Source organism: Cucumis melo, chromosome 3 (genome assembly GCF_025177605.1).
Source record: "Cucumis melo cultivar AY chromosome 3, USDA_Cmelo_AY_1.0, whole genome shotgun sequence".
Classification (NCBI taxonomy): domain Eukaryota; kingdom Viridiplantae; phylum Streptophyta; class Magnoliopsida; order Cucurbitales; family Cucurbitaceae; genus Cucumis; species Cucumis melo.
In genome coordinates, this window is record NC_066859.1 from 13521957 (window position 1) to 13540798 (window position 18842).

The 18842-nt window shown below is 32.7% G+C and overlaps 1 protein-coding gene across 8 annotated transcripts; it reads right to left on the reverse strand.

Moving 5' to 3' along the window:
* Positions 1 to 493: 493 nt before the first annotated feature.
* Positions 494 to 15504, reverse strand: LOC103488633 (uncharacterized). Of its 8 annotated transcripts, XR_007819311.1 has the most exons (5): positions 15183 to 15504; positions 14946 to 15014; positions 14569 to 14761; positions 944 to 1032; positions 494 to 704 (listed from the first exon to the last, which is right to left on the reverse strand). XR_007819311.1 is itself a non-coding variant. In XM_008447455.3 (4 exons), exons 1-4 carry the CDS (start codon positions 15372 to 15374, stop codon positions 1025 to 1027), a joined length of 462 nt encoding a protein of 153 aa, XP_008445677.1. In that variant the 5' UTR covers positions 15375 to 15504; the 3' UTR covers positions 712 to 1024. The 8 variants fall into 8 exon arrangements, 7 of the variants coding, with proteins under 7 accessions (XP_008445677.1, XP_050937832.1, XP_008445672.2 ...); XM_008447455.3 differs by lacking the exon at positions 494 to 704 and having other exon boundaries at positions 712 to 1032; XM_051081875.1 differs by lacking the exons at positions 494 to 704; positions 944 to 1032 and adding an exon at positions 2959 to 2993.
* Between the last annotated feature and the right edge of the window lie 3338 nt (positions 15505 to 18842).

Here is an 18842-nt window from a genome sequence, read left to right on the forward strand (position 1 = left end):
GCTTGTCTTTGCAATCCAGGCTCAGAGCTTTCCATCGGTATATGTAGTCGATGATTTGCTCTCCCTTTTACTGTTTGGGACTTGTTAACTCCATCATGCTGACGACATGTCTAGTGCTATAGAAGCGGTTGAGAACTCTGTTTTCAACTGTTCTTAGTCGTTAATTACTTCTGGCTCTAGATCAGTAAACCACTCAAAAGCATTTCCTTTTAAGCTTCGAACGAACTGTCTGACTAGTTGGTCTCATCTTGATCCTGCATTTTTGCATCTTTCGACGAAGTAGGCAATGTGTTATTTTGGGTTGCCCTTTTCATTGAACTACTGGAATTTTGGAGGTTGGTACCCAAGCGGCATTCTCAAGTTGTCAATTGTCTTGGTGTATGGCTTATAGTACATGAAAGAAGTTTGCGACGGTCCTCCATACTGAGCTCTAATGGAATTTGCGATCATATCCTATAGCTGTTGAACTGTCAGGAAGGTGACAGACATAAACTGTTGCATCAGGTTTTCCTGCAACACAAGTTCCTCAAAGATATGGACAATCACAAGTTCCTCCACAAACTACAATTACATCTAACTTAACTCCCACACTGATAAAAAAAAAAAGAAAAGAAAAAATACAAGTGAAACCTTACACAAATTGTCAAACAAAACTTGCCCATTTCATCGAATCTCATCTTGACTTGTGCATTTTTTGTATTGAACTGAACAAAGAAAGAATGAATTTAGATCATTTATTAAATTGTAACATATAAAAAGTATAGCATTTACCTAAAAGGTTAATAATGAAAGTACTAGAATTATGCACTATTTTGTGCATATACTTTTGGACAGTACCCACAGCATACAGAATCCAATTGATGAGGGTACTACATGTATATAAATTAGATACAAATTATTCTTATGTTTCATTGAAAATAATTAAATGTCGGTGCAAATTTACCTTTACAGATTTCATTTTGGAGTAGATTGATAGTGTTGTAAATCGTGTTTAGCTTGCCATGTTTTAAATCCTCCAAATGTTTTAAAACACTACAAGACAATAATAAAGTAAAATAAGAAATAATAAAGTAAAATAAGAAATAATAAAGCGATTACTTTTATAAACTTATAACTCAAGGAATGTCTTTTTTAGATTACTTTAGAGAGACTCAAACACAATTTTCTCAAAGATTAGTTACAATCAACATCTAATAGAAACTACAATAAGCAACATCTTAAACGTTAATATATATTTTACCTCAAATTAAAAATAATTACTGTCCCTCTCCTTTATTTATGTTGTTAAATGGACTGAGAACTACTTGTTCCTAGATTCCTAAATTTGTTATTGCAGGGTCATATTCATCTTAAAGATACCTAAGTAAAAGAAACCTTAATTAAAACCACAAATTCAATTACATCCATTAGCAAGAAATTTTTATTTTGTTCTTGTTTTAATTAAGGTTGGTTTTACTTAGGTATCTTTGAGATGAATGTGACTATACAATAGCAAGAAAGTTTTTTACAATTGACCAATAAAAAATATTGCCACATGTCAAGACTCTTGATCTTCGATCTAGAAATCTAACAAACCCATTAGAAACAGCTAACTTGGAACAAGTAGTTCTCATTCCATATAACAATGAGTAAATAAAGAAGATGGACACATTAATTATTTTTAATTTGAGGTTAAATGTATATTAAGTAGAAGATGTTACTTATTGTAGTTTCCATTGGATATCGATTGTAATCAATCTTCGATAAAATTGTGTTTATGTGTTGAAATCTCTTCGAAGCAAAGTTCAAGAAGACATTCACGAAGTTACAAATGTGTAAGGGTATTCACTTCATTATTTCTTATTTCACTTTATTATTGTTTTCTAATGTTTCAAAATATTTAGAGGATCGAAAATATGGCAAGCTAAACATGATCTACAACACTATCGGTCTACTCCAAAATGGAAACCAGTAAATTTGCATTGACACTAAATTATTTTCAGTAAAACATAAGAATAATTTGTATCCAGTTTATATACATGCAGTTCACTGGTCAATTGGAGTGTGAGTACTATGTCCAAAAATATATGCATGAAATAGTGCACAATTCTTGAACTCCCACTGTTAGCCTTGTAAGTAAATACTTATTTATGTTACAATTTAATAAATGATCTAAACTCATTTCATGCATGTAAGACACCTAGCCCACTAATAGGTAGTGGAATGTTAGGTGTTGAGATTTAGGAAGCTCATTACATGCTAATTTGTTATAAATAGGTTTACTTCAAATGGGTAAAAAAAAGAAAACTTTTGAAAATTTTATTTTGTAATTTGAAATTGCAAAATAAACCAAATACTATTTCTCTCCATATCTCAAACCTTACTTCTTCCTCCTAATTCCCTCACTCTTTCAATTTCCTCTACCTTACGAGTCCCATAACCCAGTTCTAACTCCGGAGAATAGTGGGTTAATGGACCTGAACTTTTGTTCTGGACTTAGCTGGGGTAAACTCTATTTCATTCTTCATAATGTGTCATCGATTCAAAATCATTACATACAAAATGCTCCTCATGAATCTCTTCATCATGTGCTTCTATGCCCTTGTCGTGTACAAGTTTTCCTATTGTTTGCCCAAGTATAAGCAAAATAATAGGTTTATCTGGGTGATCTACAGTCTAACAGAGAGAATTGATATTAAAGCTTAGTTTTAGGATTCACTAGGCGTTTACACAGTATAAAAGAATAAGCCATACAGTGTGATGAGTGTATTTTTAAACTATATCTATTTATCTACACTAGAGAATGTATAAAGGGGAATTGAGATGGATGTGAAATGAAATAGTGAACTAACTTGCATAAAAGAAAGGGTGAAGAAAATCTATGCATTACCAGATGATCAATCAAAGATCCTTGATGCAATATAACTTAGTTAACGTGCTTGTGATTAAGACGCACTCCTCTCAGAGTTGTTAAACACCATGCATGGTCGCCCTTCAGGATCCAAATGACCAAGCTGCGTTAAGCAAGTTATATTTAGAACGCTTCACTTACAAGACTTATAGAACTTCACGCTTAAGTGTACCAACCTCTTGACGCCTAATACCCACACTTATTCTCCTTTCGGGATACAAATGATGAAAGTCATCTCACAAAGGTGAAGTTTGTTTCCAAACTTTCTTGCGTGCGTTAGCTATATCCTTACTACTTACCCTCTCAGGTAGTCGACAATATACACTGGCGAAGTAATGAAAATAGTCTAACTAATGCGATAAAAAATATAAGTTAACCTTTTTATCAAGACTCATCGTTAAACTTAAACTACAATAACATAAAGATGAATGAACAGTGAAGAGATGAATGGATTGAAGAGATATAAATATGCAATGTATTAAATAATATAGGTTTTAAGCCACTGTACAATATGAATGAATACATCACACCGAAATATACAAAAATGGAAAAGATAGAAATGCTAATACAAGTTAGGGGAAAGATGGAAATGGGATCTTCTTCACTCAACCTCAAGCTCTCACTCATTGACTGACTGAAAAAGATGATGGAAGGTTTTACAGGCGGTGGAAAGGCTATTCCTTCCCACCACTCCCTAGGGACTTTGGCCTATTCGAGCCTCTTTAGGTCCATTTAGACCTCTTTTCTACATGGTGATGAACTCCTTTATATAGGTAGATTTAGGCGAAAAATCTAGTCTTCTGAGCATGTCAACGCCGAAAATTGCTTTTATGTTCAATCACATCAACTCCGTCTGCCACTTTTGTCTTCTAACGAACCTCTTCTCGCCAATTGATATGGCCTTCTCGCCTAGTCTTCTTGGGAGTTCCTTTGTGATTCATCAGCTTCTTCTTTTGTTCACAAAACTTGCGTTCAGACTCTACAAACAGGGTGAAACAGACATGAAAGCTTATGTAAAATGTATTTCCAAATATTTATGAATTTACAACATAAGCTACACATTTTGACACATTTCTTATGCATTTTAGTCATATTATTCTACCTAAAAGGCTACAATAACTCGTATTTCTACCGGTTATCAATCAACGCTAGTGGTGGTCTTGGCTTCAAGTTCGTGAGGAGATTGTGAGAATTGAGAAGCTTCAAAGGTGAGTTTTTCTTTTAACCCTTATTTCATTTAATTAGGGTAATTATGCATGTTAATTACTAAATTGTTTAGTTGCAATTAGATTAATTTTTATCCTTATTTTGCTGTGTATGTCTTATTTTTCCTTCATGGTCACGTACTCTCCACCTCGATGTGATCGAAACATCTTTATTGTTTTACCTAATTCATTCTCAATTTCAGCCTTATATTTTTTGAACTTTTCAAGAGAATCAGACTTATGATGCATTAGGTAAACATAATCATACCTTGAATAATCATCAATGAAACTAATGAAATATTCATACCCTCCCCGAGCTTTGACATTCATTGGTCATAGATGTCCAAATGTATAAGCTCTAAAAGTACTTTGGCTCTAAGATCTTTTCCACTCAAATATCTCTTTGTCATCTTTTTCTTTCAAGACAAGATTCCCATGGAGGTAGAGAGTTATCTTCTAACTAATTTAGAAGTCCACTCTTAACTAATCTATTGAGATTTATGTGACAAAGTGTAAAGCGTCATAAATAGGCCTTAGAAGAAACTTATTGTCATTTATACTGAATTTCGATTGTTCTAAATATTTCAATATTTAAGACAAAGTTTGCTCTAGATGGTCTAAATTTATATAAGTTGTTTTCAAGTATAGTAAAACATATTTGAATACCTCTACAGAAAATGAACGCTTCATTAATTTTAAAGATATTTTATATATATGTCCCAAGATACAAGAGATAGATATCAAGTTCTTCATTTGAGGTAAATACAAAAAAATTTAAGTACCAGATATTTGTCTTTAAAAAACAACTTCGAATCTCCCACTGTTTCATACCAAGACTACCTCTCCCATTCCAACCTTGAGAGTAGTCTCATCTACTGCAAGCCTCTTCAAAGAACTAGTTTTCTGAAATGAGAAGCAAATATAATTAGTGGCTCCTGAATCTAGTATCCAAGTTAAAGTATCATATTCCATGAAGGATGTTTCAACAACTAGTAAATCGTATTCACCTTGTGTCGCCTTCTCAGTTTTTTTCTAAGTAAGATAATCTGATTAGCCTCATCCACAGGTCTACCATTCACCTCAATGATGTTAAAGTGTACCATCATGTCTAGGACATGTTCTGTAACAGAGGTCCCTTCTTCCATTCGCTTTGTGTAAATGTGTTTAATTACTTCATGTCTTAGGGAGTATAACGATTGCCCAAGCATCTCCCTCAATGAGTCCATTATTGTTTTGGCCGTAGCTAAGGGCTCCTATTTCTTTGTCAAAACATCAGTCATGCTGACAAGAATGTAGACCCGAGTTTTCTCTTTAGCTTTGACCCATCAATCAAATGCTTCTCCAACAGTTTGATTAGTATTTGAGGACATTCCTCAGTTAAGACGAATCTTAAATCATCAATTACTAGTAGCTTGTTTAATTATGATCTTCATGTTGTATAATTGTCGCCTTATGGTTTATTAGAGGCTAAAAGTTGAACTATAAAGTTATTCATGTTGAAAAGATAAACATATTCATTAAAAAAAATCTATAATCACTAGCCAATCTAGTATAACAAATGCATCATAAGTCTGATTCTCTTAAAAAGTTTAAAGAATATAAGATCAAAGTTGAGAATAAATTAGGTAAAACAATAAATATACTTTGATCAGATGGAAGTGGAGAGTACGTGGACTTGCGATTCTAAGGCTATTTGATAGAACATGAAATTCAGTCACAACTCTCTGCACCTAGTATGTCTCAGCAAAATGGTGTATCAGAAAGAAGAAACTGAACATTGTTGGACATGGTTTGCTCTACGATGAGCTTTGCTCAATTATTAGTTTCTTTTTGGGATATGCTTTAGAGACAACTGATTATCTTTTGAATAATGTTCCCTTTAAAAGTGTTTCAGAAACACCTTATGAGCTATGAAAAAGGTGTAAAGGAAGTTTATGTCATTTTAGAATTTGGGGATGTCCGACACATATGTTGGTGCAAAATCCTAAAAAAATTGTAACATCGTTCGAAATTATGCCTATTTGTAGGTTATCCAAAGGAATCAAGAGGTGGTATGTTTTATGATCCTCAAGATAATAAAGTACTTGTATCAACAAATGTCATGTTCTTAGTTCAACATGTCGATGATATTCTACTCATTGAAAATGATGTAGGTTATTTGACTGACGTCAAAAAGTGGCTAGATAAGCAATTTCAAATGAAGAATTTGGGAGATATACAATATGTTCTCGAATCCAAATTGTTCGAAACCGTAAAAACAAAACACTAATCATGTTTCAAGCATCTTATGTAGACAAAATGTTGTCTAGATATAAGATGCAAAATTCCAAAAAGGGTTTGTTTCTGTACATATGTGGAATTTTTTATGCTTTAAGACACTTTAAGAGGTTGAGGATATGAGAAATATTCTTTATGCTTCCGCTGTTGGGAGTTTGATGTACGCAATGTTATGTACTAGACCTGACATTTGCTACTCAGTAGGGATGGTCAATAGGTATGGGTCCAGTCCGGGATGTGATCCCTAGACAATCATTAAGAATATTCTAAAATATCTTAAAAAATAAAAGACTACATGCTCGTGTATCATATTAAGAATTTGATCCTTACTAGATACACTGATTTTGATTTCCAAACTTACAAAGATACTAGAAGGTCCACATCATGATCAATATTCACTCTAAATGAACACTAGTGTGAAAAAGCGTAAAACAAAGTTGTAGAGCTGACTTCACAATGGAAGCTGAATATGTAGCAACTTGCAAAGTGGCAAACGAAGTAGTATGTCTAAGGAAATTCTTGACACATCTAGAAGTTGTCAATCACTTTATATTGTGACAATAGTGGTGCAGGTGCAAATTCAAGATAACTTAGAAGCCATAAACGGGGAAAGCTTATCGAACACAAGTATCGTCTTATCATGAAAATTAGTGACCCATATACCTTTTAAACAAAACATTATTGATCCTTTTACAAAAGCCATCAAGGTTAAAGTGTTTCACGATCACCTATACAGTTTAAATCTATGATATTTTTAAACTAGGACAAGTGGGAGACTTACTGGGCATGTGCCCTAGTTTATAATATTCATATGTTTATTGTGCTCATATGTATTTTGTTGTCTCAAGAATAAATTCAACGTTGTTTCACCCAATTAGGTGTTTTAGTCTAAGAGGGAGTTTGTTAGAATTTATGTCCTAAAACTCGTAATTTGTAATCATACTCTATTAAATAAAATCGTTATTAAGAAATTGAATACTACAAAAATCCAATAAACTATGGTCCTACGACTATTTTAAGTAAACTTAAATCTTATGTAGAAACATAAACGTAGATCAAATTTGAGTATATAACCTAAATAATCTATACTATACGAATAAAGTTGAGCATCTTATTTTAAAGACACTATAGATGCGCCCACTTTGTAGTTAGTACAAACGATGTGATCCTGAATCGTTCACGTAGAGATATGAAAGTGAAGGAGGCATCCTACGCAAAGAGTTTACATAAGACTGAACCATAAAATAGTCACTTTTACATAATAACGTTGTTTACTGTATAAAACTGACTATTTCGTTTATTGATAATCTATGTATCTTAATCTTAATTCTAAGCTAACTATGAACTTCTTTTCAAATGCAATTATTCTTAGATCTGCATAGATGAGGGCAACTCATAAGCGCTAGCACAATAAGCCTCCCATTTTAGGGGTAAGACAGAGTGAATAGCTAGGGACATAAGGTGCAATAAAGAATTCACTCCTACCCGCTTTACGGTTAGTAGATAGGTTGTTCCCTTAAGGATTGAATATAAGTCTAGAACAATGGGCCCCACCCTCTCATTGATCCGAGAGAGATTCGATTTATAGGTTGGACCTTAAACCAATTGTCCAATAGTGGATCAAATGGACTTAAGGAGCAAGATGTGGTCTCGGGGATAAAACAATACTTTGACCCAGTCGAGGTTACGAATAACTTGTGAATGATTAACTTACTGATCACATGGTTCTATCAGATGGACACAAATATAAAGGGAATGCATCTACGAAGCTTTAGTGAAATGACCTGTTAGTTAATGAATTTTGATTAATTTGGTCTAAAAGAGTTTAGCTAGTTAATCTCGGATCATTACGCTCCTCTGCTAGCTCATATGAAATTAACTTAGAATAATATGCCGGAGTAATTTGAATTGTTCAAATTAGCTAAAGAGAGAGAAACCAACGAATATATTTGATATAGTCATCGGTTATAAATTAAGATAGAACTTTATATTTAAATGTGATTTAAGTATTAAAAATATAAAACAGATTCATATTTGAAAGCTCGAAATTGATGAAAATTGTCAAAATTGTAAAAAGTCAAAATGTTGACTTTTGATTTTGAAAAGTCGAACTTTGACCAATTTTATTCAAATGTGATTTGAATTTCGAAAAAATAAATGCAAATTCATACTCAGAGGTAAAAATTAGTCAATACGAACAAAATGGTAAAAAAATCAAAACACCATATTACCTTTAGACTAAGTTAATGCAAAAAAACCAACATTTTGTTAGATAATCTCATTAACACTTTGTGGGATAAGTGGCTTCATGAGATGAAGACATCTAGCCCACTAATGGTTAGTGGAATGCTAGGTGTTAAGATTTGGGAAGTTCATCATATGCAATTTTGCATGTAATTTGCTTATAAATAAGTTTATTTCAAATGGGTAAAGTACTTTTTAGAAATTTTATTTTGTAATTTGGAATTGAAAAATAAACCAAATACTTTTTTCTCTCCATAATCTCAAATCTTAGTTTTTCCTCCTAATTCCCTCACTCTCTATATTTCCTCCACCTTACGGGTCTCACAACCCAATTCTAAGTCTTGAGAATAGCATATCAACTCTAATGGTGGTCCCGACTTCAAATTCGTGAGAAAATTATGAGGATCGAAAAGCTTCAAAGTTGAGTTTTTCTATAAACCTTATTTCTTTTAATAAGGGTAGTTATGCATGTTAATTATTAAAATGTTTAGTTACAATTAGAGTAGAATTTGTTTCTTATTCCCGCATGTCTCCCATTTTCCATCATTCACCATCTTTCTTTCTTTGTTTAGTTCAATACAAAAATGCACATAGCCAAAAAGAGATCGGTGAGTTTTAAACGCAATGGGCAAGTTTTGTTGAACGATTTGTGTAAGGTTTCACTTGTACATATGTTTTTTTTTTTTTTTTTTTCAAAGAAGAACGAGGAAGGCTTCACCATATCCTACTTTTATTAAAGTAGGAAGTATCATTACAGGCTAGAGGTAAGCCAAAAACAAAAGTAGTTAATTGCAAAACGCATGAAGATTCATGGAGATAATGCTATGGTTGTGATCCTTCAGCAGATGGTGTCGAGAGGACCAAATACCAGCAAGGTTGCAGATGTTTTCCCAATAGGCTTTCAGACTGGTATGTTCCTCCCTAAAAATCAAATTGTTACGTTCGATCTAAATAGTCCATAGGGTAGCTGCAATTAAGTTGAATTTGATTATGAAACTGGGGCTTTTTTTATTGAAATTGCAAAGCTCAATGCATAGGGTATTTACGTTGCTTCCATTCAACTTTGTCAATGTGGTCTCTTCAATTTTTTCCCAGTTTCTTTCTGCCTTCTTGCAATGTAAGAACAAATGGTTTATATCCTCTGTGTCATTTTTGCAAGATACACACCAGTTTGGACTTAAGGATGTGTTTGGGTACCTTTTTTGAATGACATACATAGTGTTAAATCGACCATGGCTCACTGTCCAAAGAAAGAATTTCCAATTTTTTAATGCTGGATCCTCATAGGTTTTTGTAGTTAATAGCCTAGTTCATTGTGGATGCACTTGATTGCACCACAGTTTCATCGAAACGGACTTTTTTAACTGAGGCTATGATGAAGGATCCACTTTTATTTAGAGTCCACCATGGTTTACCCAACCCTTTGTTAATATCTGGTACTAAAAGAGATGGCTTAATGGATTGCCAAAGAGATTATTCCCTATCATTGAGTCTTCATCTTGTTTGAATCTTCCAATTGTTTGTGCTTGCATCCCACTTGATGGGAGTTAAGTTAGATGTTGACTGTAGTTTGTAGAGAAACTGGTTGTCCATTTATTTTAGAAGTCTTTTGGGTCTTTCTACTTGTAGCTTTTGTAGGGGCAAGTGGTTCCTATAGGTAATATAGTGAAGGGTTGAATCTTGAATTTTTAGAGGGACAGGCTACTCCATAGTTTTTGGAAAGGTAGGTGCTCCTATACTAATTGTTGTTTCTAGACAGAAAATTATTATATGACCATGATTTTATATATTATTAGAGGTGTATATGATCTTCTAATGTGTTTATTGATATGTGATAGAAATATTTTATATACACATAGATAGAAATATTTTTTGCTTGCCACGAGGGACACCACATTACTCTATGGAAGTGTGTAACTGATACAGAAGTGTTGGATATAGTGTGTTTATTGATATGTAATTATATCTCTACATATAGGTGTTTGATCATGTGTATTTGATGCTTTTTAGTAGAATAATCGTGTTTTTTTTTTATTATTATAGTATATATGAAAGTGTGTGCTGGTATTTTACGTGTTAGATCGTGTGCATTGTAGGTGAAGTAGAAATATTATTGGTTTGCCATGGAGGACAACATGTATGCCTATAGCAAGCATTCTAGCTAGCAAACAATTGTTTTTCATATTTCTAACAATATGTGATGACGAACATTCTGACGTAAACTGAGACAATGAATGTCAATTTTTAACTATTTGACGTCATAAAAGACGGACAATGCAATATTTATTAAAAATACATTTGTAAAACGAACACAGAAGACAATGTACAATGTCAGTTTACAATCAACATTAAAGACAAATCAACATTAAATGACTTAATAACACTTTATCTAGGTTAAGAACCAAAAAAGCTAAACTTACATGATTTTTACTTGTAAAAATTACTTTTTAGCCCCTAGATTTTGATGAATATGTGAATTTGGTCGATGAATTTTAAAGACATACCTTTTTAACTCCTAAGTTTACTAGAATTTACTCATTTGGCCTTCGAGGTTTTTAAAAGAGGTTTAAAAGATACTAGAAGTTTTTAGTTTTAAAGAGGAGTTTTATAAATTATTCTTCTAATATAAAATATCATATAATTATTTAAAGTTAAAAGTATAAAGTTATTTAATGAACTTTTTAAACCCATTTTTTAAAACTCAGAAACTACAAAGATACATTTTAAAAACTCGAAAACTAAATGGATCTATTCATATAAACTCAATGATTATAAAGATACCTTCATCAAACTCAAGGACCACAATACTTAGGAACTAAAAGGGACAACTTTTTCTTTTTAATTTTTCAAATTGGAAAAGGTTTGAAAAATAAGAAATTTTGTTGGTGTTTCATCATCAACATCACGACTTATAAAGTAAACATTTTCGAATTCATCTTTGTTAAACTAATACCATACCAATAAAGTCATCCTTGGTAAATTATATGACGTAAATGATCACCGCTTTAAATTACACTAAAGTCATCCTTAAGATATTTTTTCTTTATATCCGAGACTATTCAAGTCATACCTCGACTAATCTCACGAGACAACCCGCCTAATCCTACAACGTTTGGTTGTAACAAGTATCTATTTAGTAAATGGAAAAAAGAAACGCTCATGAATCAAACTTCATAGGAAACTTCAATCCTCTAGATAACAAGAAAACGATAAACAACCTAATATTTTCAAATAAGATACTAGAGATAAATACAAAACCAATACTCTCAGGTACCGTCTTAAGACGAGGATATTGGAAACATAAAAGAATTAAAAACAGGAAATTCTCAATAAAATTGAGGATTGATGTGAAGGAGGTGGACTTGTGGATCTGAAAGAGAAGAGGGAAACTCTTAGAGAGCAATTTGCTGAGGAGGATACTAGTTGGTGCCAGAAAATGAAAATGAATTTAGCTTTTTTTTTTCCCATACGGTGGCAAGTGGAAGAAACAAGAGCAATTCGGGTCTGGACGACTTCTCGAAGGCTTCTTTCCATGATAATTGGAATTTTCTGAAGAGACCTTAGAAAATGTATTCAACAATTTTTTGAAAGAGGCATTCTGAATCACTCTCTTTTGGAAACATTTTTGGTCTTATTCCCAAGAAGGGAAGTGCTAAGTGGGACAAGGAGTTCAAACCCAATCAGTCTCACAACGGGTGTGTACAAGATCCTTTCGAAGGTCCTACCAAATTGCTTAAGAAAGTGCTCCCTTCCACCAATTTTTAAGCTCAGTGAGCCTTTGTTGCAGGAGACAGATTCTTGATCAAGCCTCACTGCGAACAAGGCCATTGACCATATCCTTTTTAGTAGGAAAAAAGAAAGGGAAGCCGACTACGTGGTGTCAATATTCTTTTCACCTTCTTCATTGAGGCGGTCAAGGGTAAACCCTGCTTTCATGAGTCACTATTCGTCTCAGTGAGTGGAAGGAAGTTGATAGAGGTTTCGGAATCTCCAGCTCTTGTCCCAGTCAAGGGAGCCTAAGACCTAGTTGGAAAGGTTGAAGTTAGAAGAAAGTATGATATCTTTCCAAGTTGTATAGGGCCAAGAAAAAGGAAAGTGTGATTTTTAAAATCGAATTTGAAAAAGCTTACAATCATTGTTAATCAGCACTTCTTGGACAGGGTGATGGAAGAAAAGACTTCAAGTATATATGCAAAAACCCTAGTGAGGTTTGGTCCTTGGTGATGGTCAGGTTTTGGTCTTAATTTTTTTTTGTAATTATTCCCTGGGAAATATTTTGCTTAGTTGGAAGCCCTTTCTCTGAGAAGTTTTTTGGGTTCAGTTCTTTATTTATGCCCTTATATTCTTTCTTTCTTTCTTTCTTTTTTTCTCAATGAAAGCAATTGATTCTATAGAAAGAAAATTACACACCAATACTCAATAGATTTTTTATAATGTACTATCTACTAAACTTTCAACCTGTTACATTCTATTGTTATGCTAGGGTTTAAATCTTGTTTTCATCTATAAGCATCGAAGTTTGTTCTACTGTGGTCTTAAACGGTTGAAATGCCCATCGGGTCTCTAAACTTCAAGTTTGTTATATTTCGTTGCTTAAACTTTCAATAGGACTAGTTTAGTCCCCCTAAACTTTTAAAGAACAATCTTTTTGGACCTTGCTAGATCATCTTTCTCCCTAGATCCACCTTGCACAATGTTTCCTCCTAGCTAACTCGACTTGAAAATCTTGCTCTTATTAACATGCTATTTAGGCATGCAATAAGCTAGACTAATAATGTTCACTGTATTAAAAGGGGAAGAATCTTTACATGTCCCTTTCCTCCTTACATTTTATATGAATTCTCATATTGCCCTTCGTCGGGAGGTTATAACCTTTTATCCTTACATTTTATATGAATTATCATATTACCCTTCGTCGAGTGGTTATAACTTTTTGAGTGTTGTGCTTCGACGAGTGGTTGTGACTTTTCAAGTGTAGGTGTGTCTATTTGTGACAAGCCGCTACTCTTCGAGATAGAATGTAATAGATACTATTTAAATGCATCTATTTAGGGTGAGGTTGGTTATACACATCCAATCGGTAGGGTGCATTGATTCTTCCAATGTATGCGTGAGATGCACTTGTAAAAGAAAAACCAAATAAATACTTGCATTTTTCCACTAAAAAAAATAATTTCATGAGATCTAAAGTTATACAGAAGATAAAAGAAAAAAGAAGAAGATTTAATTGAATGAAAATAATAACTAATACCGCGAAACAATGCCTCATTCCACGTAATTTCATATAACAAAATTAGAATAAAAAAATAAAGAAATCATCGTATAGCACATAACTGTTGAGAATAGTTATAAATAATGTTAGTCTTCTATTCATGTCTAATAATATTACTCGGTGTCTATCATTGATAGAATCTAAATTTTACTATATTTTGTAAATATTTTAGTTTATTTTACTACATTTAAAACGTCCCTAAAAATATTGCATTATGTAAAAAAATAAACTAGAACTACAAGTGAAAGTGCATCCCACGTGTTTTGTAACTAGTCTATTAAAATTAGACTAAAAGCAGGAACCAAAATTTGTAAGAAAAACGTTCCAAAACTAAAATGCACATTATAAAAATGATTTAGGACCAAAATAGAACTTTTTAAGTTGAAGAACTAAAATGTATATTTGAAAATTCAGGAAGCACAGTTGAATGAACTTTAGGGATCAAAATACAATATAAAACTTAATCTATTTACTTGAATTACTAATTCTAATCCAATCAAAATATGATTACAAATAATTAAAAATAAAAATTTTCTCAACACACCCTACCGCATAAGAAAAACAAGAGCATGAATCAAAGCCGTGAACATGGAAATTACCCTAAACAAGTATCTACGAAGATTAAATTTCCATCATGCTTCAATAATGAGAAAACCTTTTTAGTATAAGCCTATGCTAACCTTCATTCAGAGAAGAAATGGAGTCTTGAGCAATTTGAGAGCTATAACTAGTTTGGATGGCCATGGCTGCCTCTCTTGTAGCGTCTCCCTTTTCCAAAACATGTTCAAGCTCAACAATCTTCTCCAACAAAAATCTTGAATTCGAGTTGGTTGATTCAACCAACTTAGTAGCAGTATCAAGAGCACTACACATCTGAAAATGCCCCAATTACAGTCATATGTAAGGAAATAATGCCTCTCCCCAAAAATCAAGCAGTTGTTCAAATCAAAGGACATGGGGAAAGAACGGGTTGTAGAAACAAACTCGTAAGTTACGGATATTATTTCATATCAATGTATAAGTATTCCCCAAAAATCCAGCACGCGAAACAGCCTACCTTCAATGTCAAAGCAGTCCATGAGTGATCATTATCATCAAATACTTTGTTCAATTGGTCGTAATTTTCCTGTAGAAGAAGATGGGTAGGGTGAAATTCTCGCAGCTATGATATTTGAAAAAGGAAATAAACATGCAGCAAAATAGGTAAAGTCCTTATGACATTCGCAATCGTAGATAGAATCAATATTAGCAAAATGAACAATCGAAAAGGGAAATGGAAGGATGAGGAGGAAACCTGGAAGAGTTGGGGGAGATCAGGAGGTTGAGATAGGTCGAAAAGTGTGGTGGAAACAGAAGAAGAGGAAGAAGATGGAGATGGAATTGATTTGGGGGTTTCATTCAAACCCTTTCCTTCTACGGCTTCTTCTTCTCCGACATCGCAGAGAAGATCGCCAATGCAAAGAAGAGGTCCTCCAGTTCCTCGCATCACTCTCTTCCTCTCTGTTTCTAGAGATCGGAATCGTTCGACTAAACCCTCTCGAACTGGAGCTCGCCCTTCGCTTTTCACCAATTGGATTCTGCCTCTGTTTCTCCACAGAAATTAGGGTGTATTTGTACGGCTGACCTTCCTAGAAGGTCTTTATGATTGATAACTTACTTATTTTCTTACAATAAAATCTAGGGTGTTTTCAAAAATATATATAAAAAAAAAAGACAAAATATTTACTCTATAAAACAATTCTAAAAATAAAAAGAGCAGGAAGACTCACCGTGTAAAATATAAAAAATATCCCGTTAAGTATACCGTCAATAACGCGCATATAATATATTTGCGATTGATACGCGATCGTTTAGATATGGTTCAATATATACGCGATCGTTCAGATATGACTATAATTTATACGGAATCGTTTAGATATGACTACAATTTATACGCGATCATTTAGATATGACTACAATTTATCTTTTCAATTCATCGTTTAATTTTGTTACACCATCGTTTAGATTTAGATATTTGGGGACCCAAATTTAAATGATTTTTCTTTTAAATTTGCTACACAATTTTTTAATTCTTTTGGTACACGTTTTTTTTTACACGATCGTTTACATTTGATTACTCCAATCCAAATAATTTTTTTCAAGATTTTTTATACACGATCTTTTATTTTTTTTTTACACAATCGTTTACTTTTTTAAACGATCGTTTACATTTGGCTACTCGAATCTAAATGATTTTTTTTTCAAAATTCTTTATACACAATCTTTTATTTCTTTTATACGATTGTTTACATTTGGCTACTCCAATCTAAATGATTTTTTTTCAAGATTCTTTATATACGATCTTTTAGATTTTGCTATTTTATTGTACACAATCTTATACACAGTCATTTAGATTTTGTTACCCAAATGTAAACGCATAAAAAAGAAAAGACAATGGAAAGAAATCGAAGGGAGAAAAACGAAGAGGAAAAGAAGAAAAACGATAGAGAGATTAGACGACATAAATAGAATTCAAAAATAAGAAACATGATGAAAAGAAATCGTAGAAAAGAAAAAGAGAAAAGAAGAAAGATGAAATCGACGAAGAAGACGAAATAACAGGAAAAAGACTAATCGCCGAAGAAGAAAAGAAAGATGGAAAGACAAACATAGAATATTTAAAAAATGGCTAACCTGATGGGTTTTGTTACACAAGCCGTAAATAGTTTACAGTTTTGTTAGATTTACGTAAGTTTCTCTATAATCTACAAAGGGAACTTTCATAAATAATAAAACACCAAATTATTTATTTCACCTATAACAAAGCTTATTTTTTAAATATTCTAAGTTTATCCTCCATCTTTCTTTTCTTCCTCATGCAATTTCTTTCATCCTCTGCATCCTCTTCCTCTTGCAATTTCTTTCATCGTATTTCTTATTTTCCTTTTTTTTTGTGTTGCGATTTCTTTCTATCTTATTTCTGCTTTTTCTCTTTTTTCTGCTGTGATTTCTTTCCATCGTCTTTCTTCTTTTCTGATTCTTTTTTTAGGTCGTTTACTTCTTTTCCTCTTTTTTTTTTCGCTATGATTTCTTTCTATCGTCTTTCTTCTTTTTCTCTTTTTTTTACGTCGTTTAAATTTGAGTAACCAAATCTAAACGATTATATACAAAAAATAGCAAAATCTAAAAAATCGTGTATAAATCATTTTGAAAAAAGATCAATTAGATTGGAGTAGCCAAATGTGAATGATCGTGTAAAAAAAGTAAACAACTGTGTAAAAAAATAAAAGATCGTGTATAAAAAATCTTTTAAAAAAATCATATAGATTGGAGTAGCTAAATGTAGACGATAGTGTAAAAATCTAAAACGACCATGTACCAAAATAATTAAAAAAATCGTGTACCAAATTTTGAAAAAAAAAATCGTTTAGATTTGGGGACCCAAATCTAAACGATCAAATTTAAACAATCGTGTAACCAAATTTAAAAGTAACAAGATCGTACAACAAAATTAAATGATAGAATTGAAAAAATAAATTGTAGTCATATCTAAACGATCGAGTACCAAACAATAATCAAATCTAAACGATCGCAAATATATATTACATGTGTTGTTGACAGCATGGTTGACGGGACATTTTTGGTATTTTACACGGTGGGCCTCTAGGCTTTTTCCGTTTTCGAAATTGTTCTATATAGTGTAAATATTTTGCCGCTTTGTTATATTTTTTAAAAGATCCGTTTTATTAATGTATGGCCTTAGGCAAAATGGAGTCTTACACGGGCGTATTGAGCTGTGGCAGAGGTTGTTCAATATGCATGGTTCAATTCAATGCAAGTTGGGTCGGGTTAGGTTGGCGAATTGGTTTTTTTTTCATCATTCCATAATTTAAACAAATTTTCATATTGTTTTAGAATATGCAATATGAACAAATTGTCATTCAAGGTGTAATGCGACTCACACATTCAAATTCCAAGTCTATAATGTTCCTTCAAAAAGAGGTTTGCTTTTAAGTTTTTATATATATTTTATACATAATCGGGTTGGGCTAGGTCAACTTGACCCCTTACTTGCACTCTCGACAATCCAACTCAACTTTTTTTGTCTCCAATTTTTCAACTCAACCCAACCCAAAATTGACTGTTTTGGTTGGTTAATTCGGGTTGGTCAGGTTCCTAGTTTAAAGTCTACCAAATCTAAGGATGGGCAAGGAGACACGTGTCCCCCTCACATCGGATCATAGCTTGTTTTTCTTTAAAAATTATGTTTATATATAGAATGTGTCAAAGCAATCCATGTCCCATTATTTACACTACTACAAATTTGGCCTTCTTTGATGTGCAAAGCACGTCAAAAAATGTCTATCGTGATGGCATTTGCCCATCACATCAAGAAAGCTCGACTATCAAGAAAACTAGTTTGATGTTATTGGCCATCATAAAAAACTCTTTCTTGATGGTATTGGCCATAAAAAAAGGGACTTTGACATTTTTTGCCCATCAAGAAAACTGAAAAAAATCCATCGAGAAAAACCAGTTTACTTAATGGCCAAAACATGTCATCAAAAACCTTTTCTTGATGGTATTGTCCATCAAGAAATTGAATCAATCCATCAAGATAACCCTTTTTGTTGACATGTCTTTCCCATCAACAAAAATCTATTCTTGACATTTTTCGCTCGTCAACTATAACAGCTTTAAAAAGACATATGCGTTATTACAACCCTCCCATATATGTAACCTGTAATCAACCTCAAACAAGCTAAAAAAAACTAAAAATACAAAAAAGTCAAAATATGAAATATCCATTAATACAACTACAAACCAACTTCAAACAATTTCTTTTCAATTACATAACCTGCATAATTTCGCCACAACTTCAAAATTACAGAACTCACACAACTCCAGAACTTTAATAACTCGAAACTTATAACTTTACAACTTCAAACAACTCATGCAAAATATCAACAATCAC